The sequence below is a fragment of the Urocitellus parryii genome, chromosome X (genome assembly GCF_045843805.1).
Source record: "Urocitellus parryii isolate mUroPar1 chromosome X, mUroPar1.hap1, whole genome shotgun sequence".
NCBI lineage: Eukaryota > Metazoa > Chordata > Mammalia > Rodentia > Sciuridae > Urocitellus > Urocitellus parryii.
The window spans coordinates 100,798,905-100,823,088 of NC_135547.1; the positions used below are offsets into that span (position 1 = coordinate 100,798,905).

General features: G+C 39.1%; 1 protein-coding gene across 2 annotated transcripts in view; it reads right to left on the reverse strand.

Moving 5' to 3' along the window:
* Sytl5 (synaptotagmin like 5) overlaps positions 1-24,184 on the reverse strand; it is a 117,563-nt gene that overhangs the window by 36,515 nt on the left and 56,864 nt on the right. For both annotated transcript variants that reach the window (XM_077793982.1, XM_077793981.1), the window contains exons 3-6: positions 21,474-21,589; positions 18,696-18,804; positions 14,469-14,603; positions 4,967-5,108 (exon numbers count right to left, since the gene is read on the reverse strand). In XM_077793982.1, coding sequence (XP_077650108.1) covers positions 4,967-5,108; positions 14,469-14,603; positions 18,696-18,804; positions 21,474-21,589 — 502 coding nt within the window. The remainder of the gene's footprint in view (positions 1-4,966; positions 5,109-14,468; positions 14,604-18,695; positions 18,805-21,473; positions 21,590-24,184) is intronic.

Consider the following 24,184-nt stretch of genomic DNA (forward strand, 5'->3'; position numbering starts at 1 on the left):
CTGCCTTACCACAGACCCAACAAGAATGTGCCATCCTGACCATGGTCTGAAACCTCCAAAATTGTGAACAAAATTAAACCTTTATTCTTTTGGGGAGGTCCTGGGGATTGAATCCAGGGGTGCTTTACCACCACTGAATTATATACCCAGTCCCTTTTTTTTTTTTTTGAGACAGGGTTTTGCTAAATTCCCCAGACTGGCCTCAAAATTGGTGTTCTTCCTGCTTCAGCCTCTCAAGTGTCTGGAATTACAGGCATGTGCCACTGTTTCAGGCAATCTTTCCTCTTTTAACATTGATTTTCCCTAGTATTTGTTAAAGTAATAGAAAGCTAACTAACACCTTATCTCCTCTGTCCCCATTTAATAGGAAACCATGCCACCTTTTGTATCTGGAAGGTTGAGTGATCAGAATATGGCTGGTTATTTCTACATTAGAACTAAAGTTTCATGCATGGTGCTTATCCATGCTCATGAGTGGGAACTTTCCTAGCTTATAGGAATAAGTGATCTGTGTGTGTATGGGGGGTGTAATAAAATAAATATTTTTACATGTGGCAGACTTCAGTCTGAGATGGGCTTTCAAGGAACATATGATAAAGGAAACCTGTGTCCCAACTTTGTCCATGCCCATAGAAGCTTGACTACTATATCACTCCAAGCTTGTGTGACTAGTAAAAACAAACAAACAAACAAAAATGTTCCTTTTGTGAATTGAGCTGAAGGTTAAATGTCCATGCTGGTGGTATCATGGTGTGATAATGATTAAATCTGAAAAAGACTTTACAATTCTTCCTTCTGTAAACAATCAAAAATTGCCTTTCAAAGTCTTACAGGATCGAATTGATGTAGCTCAGTGATAGAATGCTTTAGTAGCATGTGCTGAGGCCCTGGGTTCAGTCCCCAGTACTACAATCAATCAATCAATCAATAAATAAAGGACTTCTGTCAAAGGTCAAAGTCTTATAGGATGGAATTCCCTTTTTGTTGCCTTCATCTTAGACATTCAGACATACTTAGATAAACTCACTCCATAGAGATATGACTCTCAGTTGCTTAGCATACTAAACAATTCAGCTGCAATAAAGACTGGTCTTAATCTTTCATTGTTTTCCAACAGCTAAGACATGTAATAGGAAGTTTATAGCTCTTAAGTTCTCTAAATGTCATAGACCAACGTGGTTTGTCAAAAGCATGACAGAGGTCAAATAGACAATTTAGTTTAGGTTAGTTTTTGACACTGCCTCAAGAAGTTCTTCACATGCAGAGCACTGTAATGAATCAAGACCAAGTTCCTTACAGGCAATTATGATGATGGCAATACTGCTAATATTGAGAACTAATAGGCCAATTAATATTATACAGTCATTAACATGCAATACGTGCCATGGAATTTCCAGATGCCAAACCTAAAATTAACAGATTACATCATAGCAGAGGACAGTTTAGAGACTATCATGTTGTACAAGTTCTCCACTCAAAAAATTACTTCTTACATGCTAAAACAGAAAAGAACATTGAAACAGAGATGCTAAGAAATAGGAGAAATTGAGAAGATGTGACCTCGCTCACCATTTAACTTTATATACCTCTTCCCTTCATTGTGAAAAAAACAAATGTGCTTCATGAACTGTGATGCTGTCTTATTTTTATTCCACAGGCAATATTTCTCTTTGTCTCTCTTTTTTTCTTAGAAAACACCAGTTTAGGCCAGCTAGAATTCAAGAGATCTACATAGGCACTGCCTATGTATATGTAAATGAACTCAAGTCAATTGCAGGGAATTTCTGTTGACAGGTGATTTTAAATTTTTATTATTATTATTATTATTATTATTATTATTATTATTATTATTTTGGTACCAGGCATTGACCCAGGGGCGTTTAACCACTCAGCCACATCCCCAGCCCTTTTTAATTTTTATTTTGAGACGGGGTCTCACTAAGTTGTTAGGGCCCCACTAAGTCACTGAGGTTGGCTTTGAACTTGCCATCTTCCTGCCTCAGCCTCCCAAAATGCTGAGATTACAGGTGTTCGCCACCATGACTGGCTTGACAGATGATTGTTGCTTCCTACTCATCTGAAAGGGTTGGCCCTTAGGAAGATAATCTATCTTTCTTTTTTTTTTTTTCTGTACTAGGGATTAAATTCAGGGGTGCTTTACCACTGAGCTACCTTCCCAGACCTTTTTAATTTGAGATGGGGTCTTGTTAATCTTCCAGGCTGGCCTCAAATTTGTGATTCTTCTTCTTCAACCTCCCAAATTACCAGAATTATAGATGTGCACCACTGTGCCTGGCCAATAATCCTTATTTTGAGAAAACTTTATTATTATTATTATTATTATTATTATTATTATTTGGTTATTGGACTGATAGGTGCTACCCAGTGGCACAGCTGCACCAGCTACTAAAATTTTTAAAATACTTTTGTATTAGTTGCTGAACAGCACTACTCCTCATCTACCTCCCCTTCCCCATGTTTCCCATTATCCACAGGTCTCCCCATAATCCAGGTTAATGAGTAGCATGGAAGGGACCCCAGGATACTGCCCCAGCCAGTATTTATTCTGATTACTCAGTGTCCCTGCCATACCAGTTACTAAATATTTTGCATATCATTCCTTGTTAGGTCACAAAGAAATAAGCATAATCAACAACTATCTGTGTACTTTTCTGACTACTGAACATAATCAGCTTGCTGAGCTTAGCATAAATGTTTATGAAATTTAAAATACGCCTTTTATCTTAGCAAGTACAACCTAAACTGTAAGTGTTTAAACAAATCTATTATCGTTATTAAATCAGTCTGAATGCCTTTTGGCTCTTCCTTAAAAATATTTATAGAATCTGATTGCTCACCGCCTCCACTGTAATTTCCCTTTTACAAAGCCCAGTCTCTTGCCTAGAATATGACAATGGCCTCCCAATTGGTCTCCTGGCTTCCACTCTTGTTGCCCTGCAGTTGCTTCTCAACAGTTCCCAGATCCTGCTTAAACAGAAGGCAGATCCTATCACTCCTCTGCCTCAAACCCTCCAGCTTCCCCCATCTTAACCGGAGTAAATGTCAAAGTACATGCAGTAGTTTTTGGGTCCTATTTGGCCTATGATCTCTTTGAATTCATTTCCTAGTACCTTCCCCTTCATTTACTACTTGGATCCTTCTTGAATGTGCTAGGTGTATAGCCCCTCAGGGTCTTTGCACTTGCTTTTCCTCATGAGGCATTAAAAATATTTTAGAAACTGGTTGAGCCAGGTACAGTGGTGCCTGCCTGTAATCCCAGCAGCTCAGGAGGCTGAGACAGGAGGATGGTGAGTTCAAAGCCAGCCTCATCAAAAGCGAGGTGCTAAGCAACACAGTGAGACCCTGTCTCTAAATAAAATACAAAATAGGGCTGGGGATGTGGCTCAGTGGTCGAGTGTCCCTGAGTTTAATCCCTAGTACCAAATAAACAAACAAAAGAAACTGATTGAACAAGTCACTGTCCATTCAAGATGGAGGCTAGCTGTAGGTAAGTAAACTGCTTTCCCCAGGTATGCCTGCCAAATGTCATCATTGTCTCTGCCTGGAGGACACCTAGATCCAAACATTTTACTTCCTTCAAGTCTTTGCTTGACTGGTGCCTGTTATATACTAAAACCTCCACTAAATATTGGCTAAGTCAAAGAATTGTGGTTCATATATAATGGTTTCTTATATATACATGCCAGCAATCTATACTGAGTTTATTATTTAATTAAAAAAATATATCAGCTGGTACACGCCTGTAATCCTATCAATTCAGAAGACAGAGGCAGGAGGATCACAAATTCAAGGCCAGCTTCAGCAGCATAGCAAGACCCTGCCTCAAAATAAAAACTAAAAAAGACTGGGGCTGTAGCTCAGTGGTAGAGTACTCCTGGGATTCAATCCCCAGTACCAAAATAATTTTAATAAATGTAGTAGATGCTAATTCATTCCAAGAAAGACTTCCAACAAAATATTTCATTAAAAATTTTTCTTTCTGTTTTAGTCTGCTTTTTCACTGCTGTGACCAAAACACCTAACAAGAACAATTTAGAAGAGGAAAAGTTTATTTGGGGCTCACAGTTTCAGAGCTCTCAGTCCATAGATGGTCAAGTCCATTGCTCTGGGCACAAGATAGAGCAAAACACCATGGTGGAAGAGGATGGCAAAGGATAACAGCTCAGGACATGATAATCAGGAATCAGAGAGAACTCTCACTCACCAGAATGGAAATATATACCTCAAGGGCACACCCCCAAGGACCCTCTTCCTCCAGTCACACCCTACCAGCCTACAGTTACTACCCAGTTAGTCTCTGTCAGGAGATTAATGCACTGATTAAGTTAAGGCTCTTATAACCCAATCATTTAATCTCTAAATTTTCTTTCATTGTCTCACACATGAGCTTTTGGAGGACACCTCAGATCTAAACCATAACACCTTCCAAATACTTTCTCCATCTTCTCCCTTAAAAGAGAAAGGCAACATAAAATGTACTTTACCACATATGTAAAATATTCCATTTAAGCATTCATTATGTGTTGACACCTTATTTTAACGGATACATAGAACACTATAACAACATTTCAAGGTTCTACTTTTCCAGGTGCAAAACAGCTTGGAGAAATTTTAGTGCTGTCCACTTATGAATATTTTGTCTGAGAAGAAACATGGAGGATTAAAATCAGAGCCTTCAACACATTCTTTATATTTGTTTAAACCATTCAACCATGTAAATCCCAGCATACAATGCCACCTTTACATCTTGTCTTTCCATTTCTTTTTCACTTTGGGTTTTGGGCCAAAAACTAAGGATGCAGGAGTCTTGGTCCTGGTAAAGAAATTTTTACCATTAAATGACATAAATGACACGCTTGAGATACAGAGAGGTTAAACCCAGTCATGCCTTAATGGTATAGTCAAGTCCCAGAGGCTGGGGGTCTCTTTACATTTGTGTACTTACTCTGCTGCTGATTGAGGTCACACTTCGAGTGCTTGGGGCTGGTGACCTCTGAGTGATTGGGGTCATACCATTGCTCCAGATGCTCTTTGGGGTCCCAGGTCTGACCTCTTGGTCCATGAGATCTGAAGAACCGATGCTTCCTCTAATGATAAAGCACATTCTGATTTTAACATGGTAGCCAAGCGACAATCAAAGGCATAGGCAGGGGACAGCCTCAAAAACAAAACAAAACAAAACAAAACAAAAACTGATGAACACATGTGACCTACACTTAGTTCGAAAGAGCCGCACTGGAACTGCTCAGCAACTATCACATCACCCTCCTCCTCAAGACCCTCCAAGGGCTCACTGGGTTTAGCCCCATTTGCCTGACTCCAAGATCTTTGGAATTGTGAGCCCCCTGAACTTTTTGACTTTACTTCCCAGTTCTTACCAGCATCCTCCCAGCCATTCTACATTCCTGAGTATTCTCTCAATTCATCAAGTTCACTTCTACCTCTAAGGCATTTTCCTTTCTCCCCACCCAATATGCCCCCTGTGTCTGTAAATCTTGTCCATTCCTGGAGGCCAGAGAAGTTCAGCTTTCCTTGTGAGGTCTTTCCTGTCAAGCACAGGCCTTGTTCAACTGTCCTCCCCTTAGTTGCTGCTGACTTTTGGTCTTTGCCGTACCATTTAGTAAGAGATTTGGTCCTGATAAAGAAGTTGTCACCATTAAATGGCATTTAAAACTTCAGAATGTCTTATTTAGTTCCCTAATTGATCCACACTTGTGGGCCTTGGTGTTTCTTTGATCTGTGAGCTTCTTGGGGACAGAGTCTATGTTATATTTACCATGATATCTCCAGCACCTTCCTAGTGCCTTGATACAAAGAAGTTACTCAGTACATGTTTTAATCAAAGATTAGAAATTATATTTCATTTCTTTGTTGTTTTAGTGTTTGACCCATGGTGCATATTTAATAAATGTGGTATAAAATAATGATGTTTGCTAAATGGGTTTGAATCACTTTCATGTTTGCTAAAATGATTTAATTTCATTCAATAATGATAAAAGAAAAAATAATTTCTGCCTTCCAGATGATCACAATTTTCTTATTAAAGAGAGCTTCATAAGTAAATGTAGAGTTTTGACAAATCACAATTTAAGTGTTTGTTCTTATTTTATCCATCATTAACCCCCAGTGCACACAAAATATGCTACAAATTATGCTGGGATGTATGCAATATATGCTGAGTTTCATTCTCTTAGTTACTATCTTAATAAGTCATGAAAGTAAGTATATTATTGGCAAAGCACACCAGCACTGGTTAACAAGTGATTTTTTTTTGGCTTACAGTTGAGTCAATCATAGAAACCAGATAGAATAAAGGAAGGATCTTTTTTTTAAAAAATGTCTGAACTTACATATATCATTACCACAAGATAAATCTGGCAGAATAAAGAATAGGCAATGACCATCAGAGCTGTCAACCACAACTCTGAGTGATTGTTTTTTCCATTCTGGGCACTAGAGAAGCCATAAAAGTCAGATATAACCCAATTAACACTACCATCTTCAATAACTATGCAAAAAGCAGCTACATTTACTGAATATTTTTTAGGTGTTAGCCAGTTTCCATTGCCCAACATCCCTGTAAAAACTGTATTGTCACAGAGCTTGGAAGAAAGTAAAAATAAAAATGTAGCAGTAAAGAAGTTTCTTACCAAGACTCTGAAACACAAGCACCAACCCTGCCAGCCTTTGTAATAAATGCTACTCTTCAAAATTTAAAAATATTGAGGCTGGGGGCTAGGGTTGTGGCTCAGAGGTAGAGCACTCGCCTGGCATGCATGAAGCACTGGGTTCGATCCTCAGCACCACATAAAAGTAAAATAAAGACATTGTGTTCACCTATAACTAAAAAATATATATTAAAAAATGTTGGGGCTGGGTTGTGGCTCAGTGGCAGAGCACTTGCTTAGCATGTGCGAGGCACTGTGTTTGAGTCTCACTATGGCATATAAATAAATAAATAGTCCATTAGCAACTAAAAAATATATTTTAAAAAATGTTAAGAAAATCATTAAAATGTTAAAAGTAAAAAAATTCTATTTTAATTATTATTCCATATATGTATGCATACACGTGTTTGTATATACACACACCTGTCACCACACTACCATGCTGTCACACAGTACATGACAGTCAGGATAAAAATAGTATTGTCCATCCACACAAAGCCTGAGTCCATTCTGGTTTCTCATACTGCTCACGTATCATTTCATCAAGATAAAATCATTTCAACCAGGGGAGTTCTGCACTAATAGAGTAAACGATCAAGAAGAGAATCTGAGGATCAGAGTTAAGGGTTAGTTTCTTGGGATTTGATTAAAATAATTTTGAAAATTTTCTGGCAAATCCCTTTGACATTATGTAGATCTTCAGGCTCCTCTTTCTAGAACTGATATTCTAAATTATAGTGGTATGAACTCAGCTCAGGAGGGACTTGTGATTGTGTTTATTGATCCTGACAATGAGAAAAAAAATTTTCTAATCCAGTAGATTGTTGTAATTTGGAATTTTAAGTTTCTGGGTGATTTTCCCAAGCCTTCCTACCTCAGGTGTTACACTGCTACATTTGACAGTAGCTAGTCATAGTCCTACCTTTCCAAGTGTTTTCTGTTCATCTCAGGAAGGCCTTAGGGGACCTGCCCAGTGCTGTGGTGTGGTGACCATAGGTACTCTACTCTCCTAACTATTATCATAAAAATCTTTCTCCTTATTGTTTTAGGTAAAATAGTTTCAAAAAATAAAGGCTGGGGTGAATAGTGTACAACAGAACCAAGAAATTACAAGCAAAAGGTTTCATGTGGGCATTTCTGTTTGTGTGTGTGCTGAAGATATTCTCAGATCCAGGTGGTTTGGACAAAGTCCGCATGGTGGATTAGCCCTACTGAAACCAAAACTCCTACTTGTGTAGAAGCTCTGGCAGAAGTTGATTAATTATGGTGATGACATTCGAGAGGCGATCCTGTAATAAGGAAAGAATTCCTGTGATCGTAAGTCAGCTACTGGAAATCATCGTGGCCAGCAGCATTATCTCAAAAATGACATGCACTTTCTCATTTGTTCCTGACATTTACTGTGAGCCTCTCAAAAATATTTTCCTTTCAGTTGATTAGACTAAGAAAAGGTTTAGTCTAATGAGGCAGATCATAAATATTTGGGTGTCAACTCTTTTAGATGTTATATAAAACATGACATAAAATACATGAACCTTTGCCACTTAAATAGAAAGAGGGAAAACAGCATCCTGAAGCCTAAATTAAAGCAGATAAGTTTAAAGACCAATTAAGAAAGAGCTATTTGTGATTCAGATATCATGTTACTGTGATTAAATAAGAAGAATTAGAAATCAGTGCCAACCAACCTTCAAGCTCAATGGGTTAAGGGAAAATGGGCAAGAAAGTGATACATGTATCTTATTCTAACAGGGACCAAGTGAGGGGATGTGACATTGTCTGGGGAACTTGGTTATCATGGGTTATAGAATGACACATTTTCTAGGTTAGAAAAAAATCTCATTTCTTCAGGATATAAATAAACTTTTAAAATCCCCCAAATCTTGATAATGACTTCCCAGATGTATCCATTTCTGGATAGAGGATCCAAGGATAAGGGACAAAGACTATAATTTAATGAGTTGCCATTTTGGTTCATATAATGGTTTCCCAGTAATCATAGCCAGGAAAATAAATTTCTCAAGAAACAACCTTTCTAGAGTCTAGAAATCCTACCCAAGGACGTTCATAGTCAGTGCCTGACAGGTGTTGGAGTGCAATGGTCTAGCTCTTCCAAACAAAACTCAGGGACATAGTTCATGCTCCAGAGTCCCCCGTGGAATCAGGCTGGGTCCTGAGACTTGGACATATCTTAGATAGCACCATTACTTAGCTTCTTCACCTTCTCCATTCTGCTTCTCTTACTCCCTTACTGGTTTTGTGGATTAATAAAATTAAAATTGGATTAATAAAATTAATAACTTGCTTGCTTATGAATCCTTGTTTGAGGGTCTGTTTCTGGCAGAGAATGATTGAAGATAGAGACATCCCAAAATCACAACACCGTGACTACTCATCCCAACTTAGAAGGGACTCAGAATCACTGCATTAAATAGCATTCTCTTTATCAACTATAATTTACAATCATATCCATTTAAAAACTCTTCTTTGTCTCATATGTTCAGTCTCTAGCAACTAGCAATTTGTTACACTCTGAGAGTCTGCTAGGCCTTTCCTAGCCCATTCATATTTTCTCCTGCTTTGAAACCACTGAAAAGAAATAGTCAATTAGACATCTGCTAAAACATCATTTCCACTCTTTTTAGAAAATATTTCTTTAGTGGTAGATGAACACAATACCTTTATTTTATTTTTTATGTGGTGCTGAGGATCGAACCTAGTGCCTTACACGTGCGGGGCAGGCGCTCTACCACTGAGCGCCTCAGTCCCACCTCCACTCTTTTCTGATACACTTTATAAGGTTATTGGGAAGATTGAGGTAGCACATGTACATTACTTATAAGAGTGCTGTCCTACTTCAGATAAAGCATTAATTTCCAGGATATATAGAGAGCTCAAAAAAATTAACACACACACAAAAATAACCCAATCAATAAATAGGCTAAGAAACTGAACAGACACTTCACAGAAGAAGAAATACAAATGGTCAACAAATATATGAAAAAAATGCTTAACATATCTAGCAAATAGAGAAATGCAGACCAAAACTATACTGAGATTCCATCTCACTCCAGTCAGAATGGCTGAATACAAGAATACAAGCAACAATAAATGTTGATAAGGATGTGGGGAAAAAGGTACACTCATACATTGCTGGTGGGACTGCAAATTGGTACAACTCCCCTGGAAAGCAATGTGAGATTCCTCAGAAGACTTGGAATGGAACCATCATTTGACCCAGTTATCCTACTCCTTGGTATATACCCAGAGGACTTAAAATCAGCATACTACAGTGATGCAGCCACATCAATGTTTATAGCAGCTCAATTCACAACAGCCAAGCTATGGAACCAAACTAGGTGCCCTTCAAACAATAAATGGATAAAGAAAATATGGGGGGCTGGGGATGTGGCTCAAGCGGTAGCGCGCTCGCCTGGCATGCGTGCAGCCCGGGTTCGATCCTCAGCACCACATACCAACAAAGATGTTGTGTCCGCCGAGAACTAAAAAATAAATATTAAAAATTCTCTCTCTCTCTCTCTCCTCTCTCACTCTCTCTTTAAAAAAAAAAGAAAATATGGTATATATATATATATATATATATATATATATATATATATAATGGAATATTACTCTGCCATATGAAAGAATGAAATGATGGCATTTGCCTGTAAATGGATGGATCTGGACACTGTCATGCTAATCAAGATAAGCTAATTCCAGAAAAACCAAAGGCTGGATAGTCTTTCTGATATGCAGATGCTAACACACAACAAGGCGGGTGGGAATAGAAGTTCATTGGATTAGACAAAGGGGAATGAAGTGGGGAGATGGGAATAGGAAAGACAGAAATAATCGGACATAACTTTCCTGTGTATATGTATGAATACACGACCAGTGAATCTCCACATCATGTACAATCTCAAGAATGGGATCCTAATTAGAAGAAATTATATTCCAAGTATGAATAATATGTCAAAATACACTCTACTGTCATGTATACTGAAACATAATTGAAATATTTTTAAAAAGAGGAAATAAAGAAGAGAACATAATGCATGAATATAAAAATTTAAATAATAAAAGAATATTATGGGGGGAGTAATATCCAAGCTCAGCTGCTCCAGGAAAAGACCAATGAACCATGAAGAAATCTGCATTGTGGAGGAGAAAGGAGAATAATTCTCAAACTAAGTCAGGTAATAGCCCAAAGAAAGGGGGAGCTCACAATCTCTTTAGATAATGGGAATTAAGAAAAGATGGGACATCTCCTGCCTCAACTTTCTTAGGAATCATTTTGGGGATAATGGAACACATCTCTTGCTGTGGCGGTCCATTAATGAGTCATTATGGTGATAAATACATGTTCCAGGAAAAGGACATTTTGCTTTATTGATCTCCAGAGCACTTCTATTCTTTCTTAATAGGAAAATATTGTTCTTAGCATGCTTACGCCAAAGCAATCCTGACTACTACATTCCAATTATCTGTAAACCATTTCAGGTACTTACAATTTTAAAAATAGTTTATTTAGGGACCTTCTCCATTTCATAATAAGAAGTCTCCATGTACATTTACAAGGTTTTTAATCTTACACAAGACAACCAACTTCTCTGTCTTTTTCCTTGTCTGTAAAGAGAGATTAAAATACACTGCACAAGATTGTCTAGGGCTTTGTTTCTCAAACTAATAAAGAACTAGTTTTTGGCCAAGCACATGCCTGTAATCCCAGGAGCTCAGGAAGCTAAGACAGCAGGATCCTGAGTTCAAAGCCAGCCTCTGCAATTCAGTGAGGCCCTAAGCAACTAAATACAAAAAAGGGCTGGGGATGTAGTTCAATGGCTGAGTGTGGTTCAATCCCTGATACCAACAAAACAAAACAAAAAACTACTTTTTATCAAAAAAGAACAAGAACTCCCCATGTCAATACCCCAGTATTTTGTGAAACATGTCCATATGACTTTATAGCTTAGATTATTTATACTTAGCAGTAGATAAGACACAAGGAGTAAACCTGGGCAGATAGATTCTAAAATAAATATAAACAGTGTGATATTGGGGAATATTCTTATTTTTGTTCAGTAACTGTAAGACAAAAAACTTAAAATGGCATGATCTAATTTTTTGGTAGGTCTGGAGCCTTTCTTTTTCAATAAGAAATTCTGTCTTGCCAGGTGAGGTGGTGCAAACCTGTAATCCTAGCAGCTGGGGAGGCTGAAGCAGGAGGACTGTGAGTTCAAAGCCAGCCTCAGCAAAAGCAAGGCACTAAGCAACTCAGTGAAACCCTGTCTCAAAATAGGGCTGGAGATGTGGCTTAGTGGTCAAGTGCCCCTGAGTTCAATCCCAGGTACCCCCCAACACACACCAAAAAAGGAACTGTTTTTCCACTTTTGATATAGTGTTCTTCTTAAACACTAGTCCCAAAGAATAAGCCAAGATGGCTCAACCCCAGAGGACTGAGGAAAATGAGCAACACTTACCTTAGCTGCATATCATTACTAAGTATTTTATATATACTGAGGATTGAATCTCAAGGGCGTTTTACCACTGAATTACATACTCAGTACTTTTTATTTTTTTATTTTGTGACAGGGTCTCACTAAGTTGCCAAGGCTGTCATCTCTAAATAATTTTGAACACTGCTACCTCAGAGATCAGGAGTCCAACAAGCAAAAACAAAAAAATGAGATTTTTATAGCAGGTTTTTGTGGGTGACAGTATGGGGCTTCCCTAAAGGAAGACAAATGAAATTATTTCAAGGGCAAAACAACTGTAATTTACATTTTTTAATCATAAAAGGAATTTATCTAGATTCTTGAATATTTGGAAAATATTGAACAGTGATGATCCTTTGATAGTGGATGAAAATGACTTATTCTGTTTTTATAAGGATTTTTTTTCTGTATGGATTTACATAAAAAGATACTTGCTTGCAAGAATGCTATAGGGAAAAAAGAGATAGGTATGGAGAGTCATCGTGGGGAAAAAAAACAATAGTGAAAAGAGGGTATCTTCTAGGGAAATACTCTGGTCTATATTCTAAAATGATCACAGTGAACTGAGCCCTGGGTTTGATGATTAACACCACAAGAAACAAACAAAAAAGATTAGGATTATAGGGAGAATGTAATTCTGTTTGCAGAACCTAAGGAGAAAAGAATGTCTGCCAGTTTTACTGCCTGGCTTAGCAAAATTACTGCAGCCCCAAGTAAAGAAAGGGGAATTAACATAGGGGTGTGCCGGGCATGGTGATGCACACAGCAGCTCAGGAGGCTGAGGTAGGAGGAACGCGAGTTCAAAGCCAGCCTCAGCAATGGTGAGGTGCTAAGCAACTCAGTGAGACCCTGTCTCTAAATCAAATACAAAATAGGGCTGGGGATGAAGCTCAGTGCCACATCTGAGTTCAATCCCTAGTAACAAAAACAAAAAACAAAAAACAAAAAACAAAACTAGGGGTGGCTCTTTTTTCTCATCTCTAGCTTTGATATCACACTAATAGTGAAAATAAGCCTTGACTTATGTATCCACAGGATTGAAAAAATCAAATCTGATGAGAAGTGACAATGCTCTTAGCTGTCCTACTTTTTGTTACTTTTTCTGACAAGTGATAGCTTTGTGCACAGGAGAATCTCACTTGGCCCTTCTGACAATCAGTTGGAGGAAGTGGAATTTAGGGAACAATGCCTGAGGCAATCCAAATGATAAAATTATTAATATTTTTATAAGTTGCAGGAAATGCATATGACACTTAAAGTTTTCTATTGCAGAAGCTTCAATACAAAAAGATCAAGCAATTAAATGAAAAGGGGAAAAGGTACACTCTTACATTGTCGGTAGGAATACAAATTGGTGCAACCCCTCTGGAAAGCAATGTGGAGATTCCTCAGGAAACTTGAAATGGAACCACCATTTGACCCAGTTATTCTAGTCCTCTGCATATACCCAAAGGACTTAAAAATCAGCATACTACAGTGATGCAGCCACATTAATGTTTATAGCAGCTCAATTCATAATAGCCAAGCACCTAGGAACCAACCTAGGTGTTCTTCAACAGATGAATGGATAAAGAAATTGTGGTAAATATACACAATGGAATATTACTCTGCCATAAAAAGAATGAAATTATAGCATTTGCTTGTAAATAGATAGAACTGGAGACTATCATGCTAAGTGAAATAAACCAATCCCAAAAAACCAAAGGCTGAATGATCTCTCCGATATTCAGAAGCTAACACACAATAAAGGGAGGTAGAGAATAAAAGTTTATTGGATTAGACCAAGGGGAAAGAAGGGAGGAGAGGGGGATGGGAATAGGGAAGGCAGTAAAAGAATTGGACAGAACTTTCCTCTGTTCATATACGAATACACGACCAGTGAAACTCCACATCATGCACAACCACAAGAATTAAATCCTAATTAGAATAGTTATTCTCCGTGTATGTATGTCAAAGTACACTCATCTGTCATAAATATCTAAAAAGAAAAAAATCAAAAAGAAAAAGAACATATTTGACCTGTACATCTCCATTTGAACTACAGTCCTGAGTCCCCAAACAGACACTTGTATCCCTGCTGGTGACACAGACAATTTCAACAGCTCTAAGTCCATGAGGAAGGTAAATGCTTTCTCTTTCAACTAAAAAATATCCTCCTGACTTTCTGTATTATGTGTTGGTTCTCTAAGTGGAGATACTTTACAGATAGCCAGAAGTCCTGTTTGGATGGAAATTCATCAACCTCATCCCCAAGCTACCTGATTGCCAATGGTATGTGTCTTACCTGTCTGAACCAGGGGCTGACTTTAAACTGCGAAAATTTTGGCTGTCGAAATCCAAGCTGTAGCTCCGCCCACTTTCAATTTTTGGAGTTACGATTTCTCCTCTGGTTGCTGATCTGAACTTGCTAAGTAGAAATCTGAAATTATATATATTTGTAGGTATTTAAAAGTAAGATAAAAAAGTATTTAAAGATATTTCAAGAATATAATTCTTACTAAATTATGTTATGTGCATGTATAAATACATCCCAATGATCCCCACTATTATGTGTATTATAATGCATTAATAAAAACATAATACAAAGAGTAAAATTCCTAGTACTTTGTATTTTGGGAGGGGCAAGGTACCAGGCACTGAACTCAGGGGCACTTGGCCACTAAGCCACATCCCTAGCCCTATTTTGTATTTTATTTAGAGACAGGGTCTCACTGAGTTGCTTAGCACCTCACTAAATTGCTGAGGCTGGCTTTGAACACGAGATCCTCCTGCCTCAGCCTCTGGAGTCGCTGGGATTACAGGCATGCTCCCCCACACCTGGCTTCCTAGTACTTTGAATAATAAATAGTTCTTCATTAAAGAAGCCCTGGGCCTCAGGCATTCTGGGGAGTCCCAGTACTTCCGCAGTATAGTGTCACTGGTGGTAAGGTAGAAGGGTGTGACATTCTCCCAGGACCATACTACCTGCTGGTAAGCCAGGACTCTGTCCCTGCTAAGCAAAAGACCACCTATATAGGGAACTCAGCACTATAACCTGGGGAGGGAAAGTATCACTTGGCCTGGGCATATTTGCAGAATAGATTGCTCATACTCACGTGGCTCAGAGAGGGGGCTAATTCTTTGAGACAAACTGAGGTAGCAACTTGTTAGACTGCATCTCCAAGATAGCAGTGACTGCCTTTCTCATTCCCTACCACTTTCTCTGAGTCTAGAATGATACGTGGCACATATTAGAACCAATCAATTCTTGTGGAATGAGTGACTAAACTCATGTGGTGGAAGCCATCTATATCCTCCATAACATTTCTTCCTGTGATAACAAAGTTTGAATAATGGAGTGCCTCATGTTAGATGAACACTTATTGAATTTCCTTTTTACTAAATTATTTGAAACTTAAACAGAAATAGCTTTTCAGGAACCCTGATTCAAACACTGATATTACAGAGGGCCCCAAACATGGCAGTTTCCAAGAGCAATTTAATAATAATAATAAAAGGCTATAATATTCTTTTGGGGGATGGCATTGGGAAAGACCAGTTAACTTACTTTACATTCAACAGTTTTCTAGGGGAAAAGTGGATTCCAAAGGTACTGGCAGGATCTTAATAGAATCTGCTAAGTTGTCTCTGCTTCAAAGAACCCCAGAAGTGTCACTGTCAATTGTCAGAAGCTTCAATCTACTGGAAAATTGATTTTTTTTTTTTTGGTGAAAATGGCACTAATATAATGTCAGTTTATGCTGCTCTGAGAACCAACTCGTGCATATCCCCACCTGTGCACCTCTATTTAATGTCTCCTCTGCTGGAAATCATTCTTCCTCCCTTTTGATATCCTGAGCTCCATCCATCTGTCAAGGTCCACATGTTTTTTTTTTTTTTTGTTTTTAAATTTTATTTATTTATTCATTTTAGTTCTTATGGACCTTTATTTTATTATATGTGGTGCTGAGAATCGAACCCAGTGCCTGACATATTCGAGGCAAGTGCTCTGCCACTAAGCTACAACCCCATCCCCCAAATTTTTTGCAGGGGGTGTTACTGGGGATTGAACTCAGGGGCATTCGACCCTCCCCAGCCCTATTTTGCATTTTATTTAGAGAAAGGGTCTCACTGAGTTGCTTAGAGCATTGCTAAGTTCTGAGGCTGGCTTTGAACTAGAGATCTTCCTGCCTCAGCCTCCCAAGCCACTGGGATTACAAGAATGTGCCACTGCACCTGGCTACAATTTGATGTCTTTCTTGATAGCTCCCATTACCCCATCAAGCAGGAATTTATTATTTAGCTACTCACTTAATACTGAGTAAGTTATAGCCTTATGACATCTCTTGGGATTTATTAACACTCTGCCTTGTTTAGAGAAGCTTTTGGCAACTCATATTGCTATTTTATATTTTCCTGCGATTCTTTTTATACTTATTATTATTTTGGGTACTGGGGATTGAACCCAGGGGTACTTGACCACTGAGCCAATTCCCAGCCCTATTTTGTATTTTATTTAGAAATATGGTCTCACTGGGTTGCTTTTGCTGTGGCTGGTTTTGAACTCATGATTCTCCTGCCTCAGCCTCCTGAGCTGCTGGGATTACAGGCATGTGCCACTGTGCCCAGCTCTTTTAGACTTATTAACTTTTCATGTATGAACCTTTTCTTTCCCAACTGGATGTCAAATTCTTTTTTTTCTAATCCTCTTAATGGGGATTGAACCCAGGGTTGCTCTACTACTGAGCTACGTACATCCCCAGCCCTTTTTACTTTTTATTTTTAGTATTTATTTATTTATTTATTTTTGTGCTGGGGATTGAACTCAGGGTCACTCAACCACTGAACCACATCCCCAGCCCTATCTTATTTAGAGACAGGACCTCAATTGATTGGCTTAGCGCCTCGCTTTTGCTGAAGCTGGCTTTGAACTCATGATCCTCCTGCCTCAGCCTCCTGTGCTGCTGGGATTACAGGCGTGCACCACCACGCCAGGATTAGTCTTTATTTTGAGACATGGTCTCACTAAGTTGTCTAGGCTGGCCTAGAACTTGCAACCTTTCTGCCTCAGTCTCCTGAGTTGCTGGGATTCCAGATGTGTGCCACCAAACTAAATAGATGTTATATCCTTTGAGGACCAAGAACCATGGATGCCAGTTTTCAGTTTCAGCAGGGCCCAGCTGAGAGTCATGAATGAGTCAGGATTTGCATAATTCATTGTGTTGGTGGGTTACTTACTGTCTGTCAGCTCAAAACTCTACTTAACTCTGCAACCTAATCTGTGATGCTTGGGCTGGGATCTGCAAACGGTAGCTCCTAGCAGCATTTGGGGGCTCTGAATCACATATTCAATCAACCACTGATTGTTTTTCAGGAATCAGGCACTATGCTAGATATTGCAACACAAAAGCAAAGAAGCCACTGGTCTAGCACTGAAACAGCTTACAATTAAGAGTGGGAATGGGAAAGTCAGAGTGTAATGGAAAGAGTGATGCATAGGCCCAAGGCACTGTGGGAGTCCTGAGATGAGATAAATGGATTCAATGTAAGATGAAGGATTGATACCTGGGATAGGATATTTGGGAGACTTTGGATTTTCTTTCCCATTCATCTCTGCTAAGTAATGAAGATGTGGTTAATCAAGAGTGTTTGAGTTAGATGACATTTAGAGTTCAATCCCACTCAGAGTTCAGGATTCTAAAAAAAAAAAAAAAAAAAAAAAAAAATCCCAGACTTGTTTTTAGAGCCAGATAAAGGCTGAGACACTGTCAGCATTTCAGGCTGCCTTCTGCTGAGAAAATGAAGCAATGGTACCTGGAAAGGATCATAACGTGACTTGGCACATATTAGAACTCTTTCTACTTTGGCCACAAAACTGTCCAATAGCTGCCTCAGAAACAAAGACTACACAGTACAGAGCTGAGACAGAGCAATTTGCCTTTTGATCCTCAGAGTCTGCATGGGGCCAACTCTTCTAGATGAATTCTCTTGCCCCCAGGTCGCCTGTGCCTTCTGGCATCTTGCTGCCCTGTGTATCTCCCATTGCTGTGTTTAGTACTTGACACATGTATTTGCTTTCTGAATTCAGTTGAGGTGGCTAAATGTTGTTGTTGTTTTTTTCTCCTTAAAGAAGCCTGAATTTTAAACAGGGGATAAAATGTGTGAAGCTCAAATAAGATATCTCTGCTTTGAGTGTATCAGTGCTCAGGTTGGTGGGGAGGAGCATCCTACAACAAAGGTAGTCGACACCTGTTTATAGACAATACTCTTCCTGACATAAAACCTTCTACCTAGAAGTAATGGGAGCAGATATGTGAAAAGAAAGAACTCATACATGCTTTATTTACCAAAAGTGGAAAGTAATTAAAAATGCATTTCCTGAGAAGAATGCTAAGAAACTATTACTTCAGTTGAGTCTCTGGCCCTCCTCAGGGTCACTGAAGCGATAACAGACTTGAAAAACAAAGGAATCTTTATTTCAGAGATGACTGAAATAAAAATTAAACTTTCCCTTCAATAAGCTGTTTCTTACCCCTTTCTCTTGGGCCCATCATGGCTGGCTTTCTGCCCAACAGAAGGTGAAGTGTCTGATTTCTCCACATCCTGGCGGGTTTGTTCTTGGCTTCGTACTTCTTCAGATCCTCATTAAAAACAATCAGAAGACAAGTTTACACACAAAATGGCCAGAGATGAGAGCAAATTTCTTTTTTTCTTCTTCTTTTAAAATACTTGAGATTTTTCTTTCTTTCTTTCTTTCTTTCTTTCTTTCTTTCTTTCTTTCTTTCTTTCTTTCTTTCTTTCTTTCTTTCTTTCTTTCTTTCTTCACTGGGGATTGAACCCAGGGATGCTTTACACTGAACTACATCCCTAACCCATGATTTTTTTTTTTTTTTTTGGTACCAGGGACTGAACTCAGGGACATTTGAACCACTGAGACATATCCCCAGCCCTATTTTGTTTAGAGACAGGGTCTCACTGAGTTGCTTAGCACTAGGGCCTCTCTAAATTGCTGAGGCTGGCTTTGAACTCGTGATCCTTCTGCCTCAGCCTCCTAAACTGCTGGGATTATAGACATGTACCACTAGGCCAGCCACAGCCCTTGTTTTTAATTGATTGATTGATTCATTGATTGATTTGAGATTGGGTCTCCATAAGTTGCTTAGGGCCTTGTTAAATTGCTGAGGGTGGCCTCAAACTTGCAATCCTCCTGCCTCAGACTGTTGATTCGCATGGGTTAAAGGTGTGTGCCACCATGCCCAATGAATGCAAATTTCTATTCTGCAGCCACTGTCCCACAAAGATTCTTGTGCTAATCCAGAAAAGTAAATGCAGAGTAAATGGTAATGACATTCCCACCCCAAATTGCTCAGGTACACAGTTATTTCTAACTTGTTGAAATATTATAGAATTAACTAAGGACTAAGATCAGGACTCATCTATGGGAGGTTTGCTGGGATAAGCTTTCCTGGGGAAGGAATACATCAACCCTCTCTAGGGCGGAGAAGTCTGGTTCATAACAACTTCAAATCTGTAGAAGCTGAGTTTTAGCATGAGATTATAGTAACGATAACCTCACTTCTGAGCACATAAACCAGTCATCCTGGGAGGGCACCTGTTTCCCATCTGTGAAAGCCCTTCCTGGAAAGTGCCACACCCAGAAGTGGCAATGGAATCAGTTGTAGGGCTCCCAGTGCAGTCAGCCAGACTTAAAAGCAAGGGCACTAGTCTCCTATCTATGAAAGATGAGATAGTGTAGGGATAGGCCAGAAGATGCCTGTCTACTGGGCACGAGAAACATGCTCCCAAGGTCAAATTGTACTTAATATTTAACCAATTAAGTTGTAGTTTGTAAGCATTCTGAAGGTGTTATTTGCATTTGGGGCCAGTATAATTCTTCATTGAGAGAAACTATCCTATGCATTTCTGGTCATTTAGCATCTCTGGCTCCTGCCTACTAAATACCATCAACCCAACCTAGTCGTTGTGGCAACTAGAAATGCCCCTTTGCATTTCTTTTTTTTTTTCCCTTCTATCCTTTTTTCTTTTTTTTTTAAGCATCAGAAATTTATTGGTTGCTCAAAACATTACATTGATCTTGACATATCATATATCATACATTTGTTTCAAGTGGGGTATGAATTCTTATTATTCCCCCGTGTACAGATTGCAGAATCACGTTGATTATACAGCCACGTTTATACATACTGCCAAACAAGTGTCTATTGTATTCTGCTGCCCTTCCTATACTCTATTATCCCCCCTCCCCTCCCCTCCCCTCCCCTCCTCTCCCTCTACCCCATCTACCATAACTCATTTCTCTCACTCTCTCTTATTTTTTTTTAATTTATTTTTTCCTCCCCTTTCCCCTCACATCCTCTTCTATGTAATTTTGTATAACAATGAGGGTCTCCTTCCCTCTTCCATGCAATTCCCCTTCTCTCTCCCTTTCCCTCCCACCTCTTGTCCCTGTTTGATGGTAATCTTCTCACGTTCTTCCTCCCTGCTGTGTTTTGAGTTGCCCCCCCTTATATCAAAGAAGACATTAGGCATTTGTTTTTAAGGGATTGGCTGACTTCACTTAGCATAATCTGCTCCTTTGCATTTCTAAATGCCCCTGTTTGGGGAACAAGAATGCAGTGCACAGTATCAATGCTTTGTCAAGAACCAAGGATTAGCTGGGTACAGTGGAGCAGGCCTGTAATCCCAGCAACTCTGGAGCCTGAGGCAGGAGGATCGAAAGTTCAAGGCCAGCTTCAGCAACAGCGAGGAGGCCGTGAGCAACTCAGTGAGACCCTGTCTCTAAATAAAATACAAAATAGGACTCAAGATGTGGCTCAGTGGTTAAGTGCCCTGGGTTCAATCCCTGGTACTCCCCCCCCCAAAAAAATCCAAGGATTAAAAAAAGTATCATTTAAATAAAATACATCTGAAACAAAACTTGTTGAAAAAAATCAAGAATTGCTTTCACAATGTGAATCATTTAATTCACTTGTTTTATGTTACTTTCTTGGTTATTTAGTAAAATATTAGAAGTTCATCAGAAAGAGAAGTGTCTGTGATGAAGACAAATGGCTCTTTTGAAGCCCTCAGCATGTTAGATTTATGGAAAATCACTATGAATTTTATTTTTCACTGTATTCCTTTTTTTGTATGAATTACATATTTTGATTCCGTGCTACCGAGGTGTGAAATAACCTTAGGGAGTCAGAAAATTTAGCTGTGCTCATTTTCTACATAACACAGGGATGTTATTTAGCATGCCAAAATAAAGATGAGAACAGTTTTGAAAGTAAATCATTGCTTTAGTTACCTGGACTTCTTCTTAAGATGGATTGCCGGACAACATCAGTGCCCAGAACATTCACTTGCTTGAAACGCTTTGCCTTTTCTTCAAAGAACCATTCACCAGTTATAATCCTTAGCTGCCTTCTCAAGGGAAAAAGGCAGAGTATTAAAATTTGATTATTCAGCTGCATAATTAACTCTCAAAAACTTCTAATGAAGTAAAAATAGCTACTTAAGGAGTTGATCTCAGTCTCTGTAGTATTTTATAGTGACAATAAAAGACACTACTGTATTAATCAAATATATGTATACTATCTGCTAGGTACTTGTTAATGACTCTTCATACTTGTTCTGTTTTGATTCATAACAACTTGTGTAAATCTCCATTTTTATAGCTGAGGAAACAGAAACCTACAGCAATAAAAAAATGGCATATCTCACATAACATAGCTGGTAAATATTAGAGCTAGAGTCCCCTCCCAAATAGTCTGGTTTAGGGCTCATGTTTTTTCTTACCTGCTACATTATTGGGGAGAAATAATAATAATAATTATTATTATTACTACTACTACTACTACTACTACTACTACTACTACTACTACTACTACTATACTACCAGGGATTGAAACCCAGGGTGCCTAACCACTGAGCCACACCCCCACCCTTTATATTTTATTTATATTTTTGGTACCAGGGATTGAACTCCAGGCACTAAAACTCTGAGCCACATAGCCAACCCTATTTTGTATTTTTTAAAATATATATATTTTTAGTTGTAGTTGGACACAATTCCTTTATTTTATTTTTTAATTTTTATGTGATGCTGAGGATCAAACCCAGTGCTTCACATGTGCTAGGTGAGTGCTCTACTGATGAGCCACAACCCCAGCCATATTTTTTTTTTTTTAAGAGACAGGGTCTTGCTAAGTTGCTTAAGTCCTCTCTAAACTGCTGAGGCTGGCTTTGAACTTGTGGTCCTCCTGCCTCAGCCTCCTGAGCAGCTAGGATAACAGGAGTAGCCAGGCAGGAAGTGATCTTTGATGTAAGCAATGAGGAACAAGTGAAGATTTCAAATGATACAGGGATTACAATTAGATTCAAATTTAAATTTTCTTTTTTCCCCTTTTTTTCTTCTCTTTTGGTTTGTTTGTTTGTTTGGTGCTGGGGATGGAACTCAGGGCCTTGCACCTGCTAGGCAAATGCTCTACCTCTGAACTACACCCCAGCCTAGAAAGATTTCTTGATGCAACATGAACGCTGGATTACAGTAGAGAATAAAGACAGATTGGCCATTGTAGTAGCCTAGGAGGGAGGGGACAGAACCCATGCTAGGACAATGGCCAGACTAACATGCTAAGAGCCACAGCCAAGTAATATGATGCATGGCATTTTTGGTTGAAAGGTGACACCAGCTAGCCATTGAGATGATATGATTATGTTAAGATTTGCATTCATATGGATATTGGACTCCTGCTGTTCACCTCGCCTAGGCCTGCTACGGGACTCCTGAAGAGTTCCCATTGGTTGGGGAAGTGCAGTAGGAGGGAATTCCGAGGGAGGAACCTCCTCTGGGGTGCCAGGAGAACACTGCGTGAGTGGATCAGCAATCTTCCCGGGCACATACGGGGCATTGGGCAGTTTCAAAAAATAAAGTTTGTTCCTGCTTGAGTGGCTCGTGATTTTGTGCCCAGCCAGACTGCGGCACTAACAGACACGTTCAAAATGCAGGTAGTAGAAGAACCTGCTTGGATTTTGCCATTGATTGAAAGTTAAGATGGGAAAGGATATTTGAGTAGCCCTTTCCATCTTTTAAGCCTTACCTGCCATGACTATGTGAAATCATCTCCCGTCTTCCCTCCTGAAATGCCTATTACCCTCTTCTTCATTTGCACTTCTCCTATGACCTATAACATTTTAAACTTTATTTTAGAGTTATATCTTCCCAGGCTTTTCGATACCTACTGGGCTCTAAGCTCACTGAGAGACAATTTCTGTCTGATTCATCTTTCTCCCTGGTACCCAGAAGAGAGGTTTTCATAAACTGTGCTCTCAAGTACTACTTTAAAAATGAATGATTGACTGCTCCCCACCACTTTAACACATTACTCTTTTCACATCCTCACAGCCCTCAGTACTATCAGTGGCATGAGGGCAAGAATCTTGGCTGTGTTGTTCACCATCTCTAGGAGAAGTACTTGGCACTGTGCTTAGTAAATATTTGTGGAATGAATTAAGACATCTAGAATTCAACCTATAGCATCTGTGCTGCTATAAAATCTATTTTGAGCCAGGTATGGCTACACACGCCTGTAATTCCAGTGACTTGGGAGGCTGAGGCAAGAGAATCGAAAGTTGGAGGCCAACCTCAGCAAATTAGCGACACCCTGTCTCAAAATAAAAAATAAAAAAGGCTGGGGATGTGGCTCAGTGGTAAAGAACCCCTGGGTTCAATCCCCAGTACTGTGATAAATAAAGTCTATTTTCAAGCTTACAAAGAGAATTTTAACAATCACAGAAGTCATTCAGTAGTCTAAACAGATTTCTAATTAAAAAGGAAGAAATGTATTTAGCTACTTAGGGAACATTCTGAGAATGGTAAATAGGCCTGTGCGACTAGGGTAAAGAGTTTGTGGAGGAGTGTAGTGGAAAGTGCGGTTGAAAGGTAGGCTTGGGGCCATGTAATGGAAGTCTGAATACCATACAAAGGAGCCAGAATGTCACTGTGGAGGCGATGGG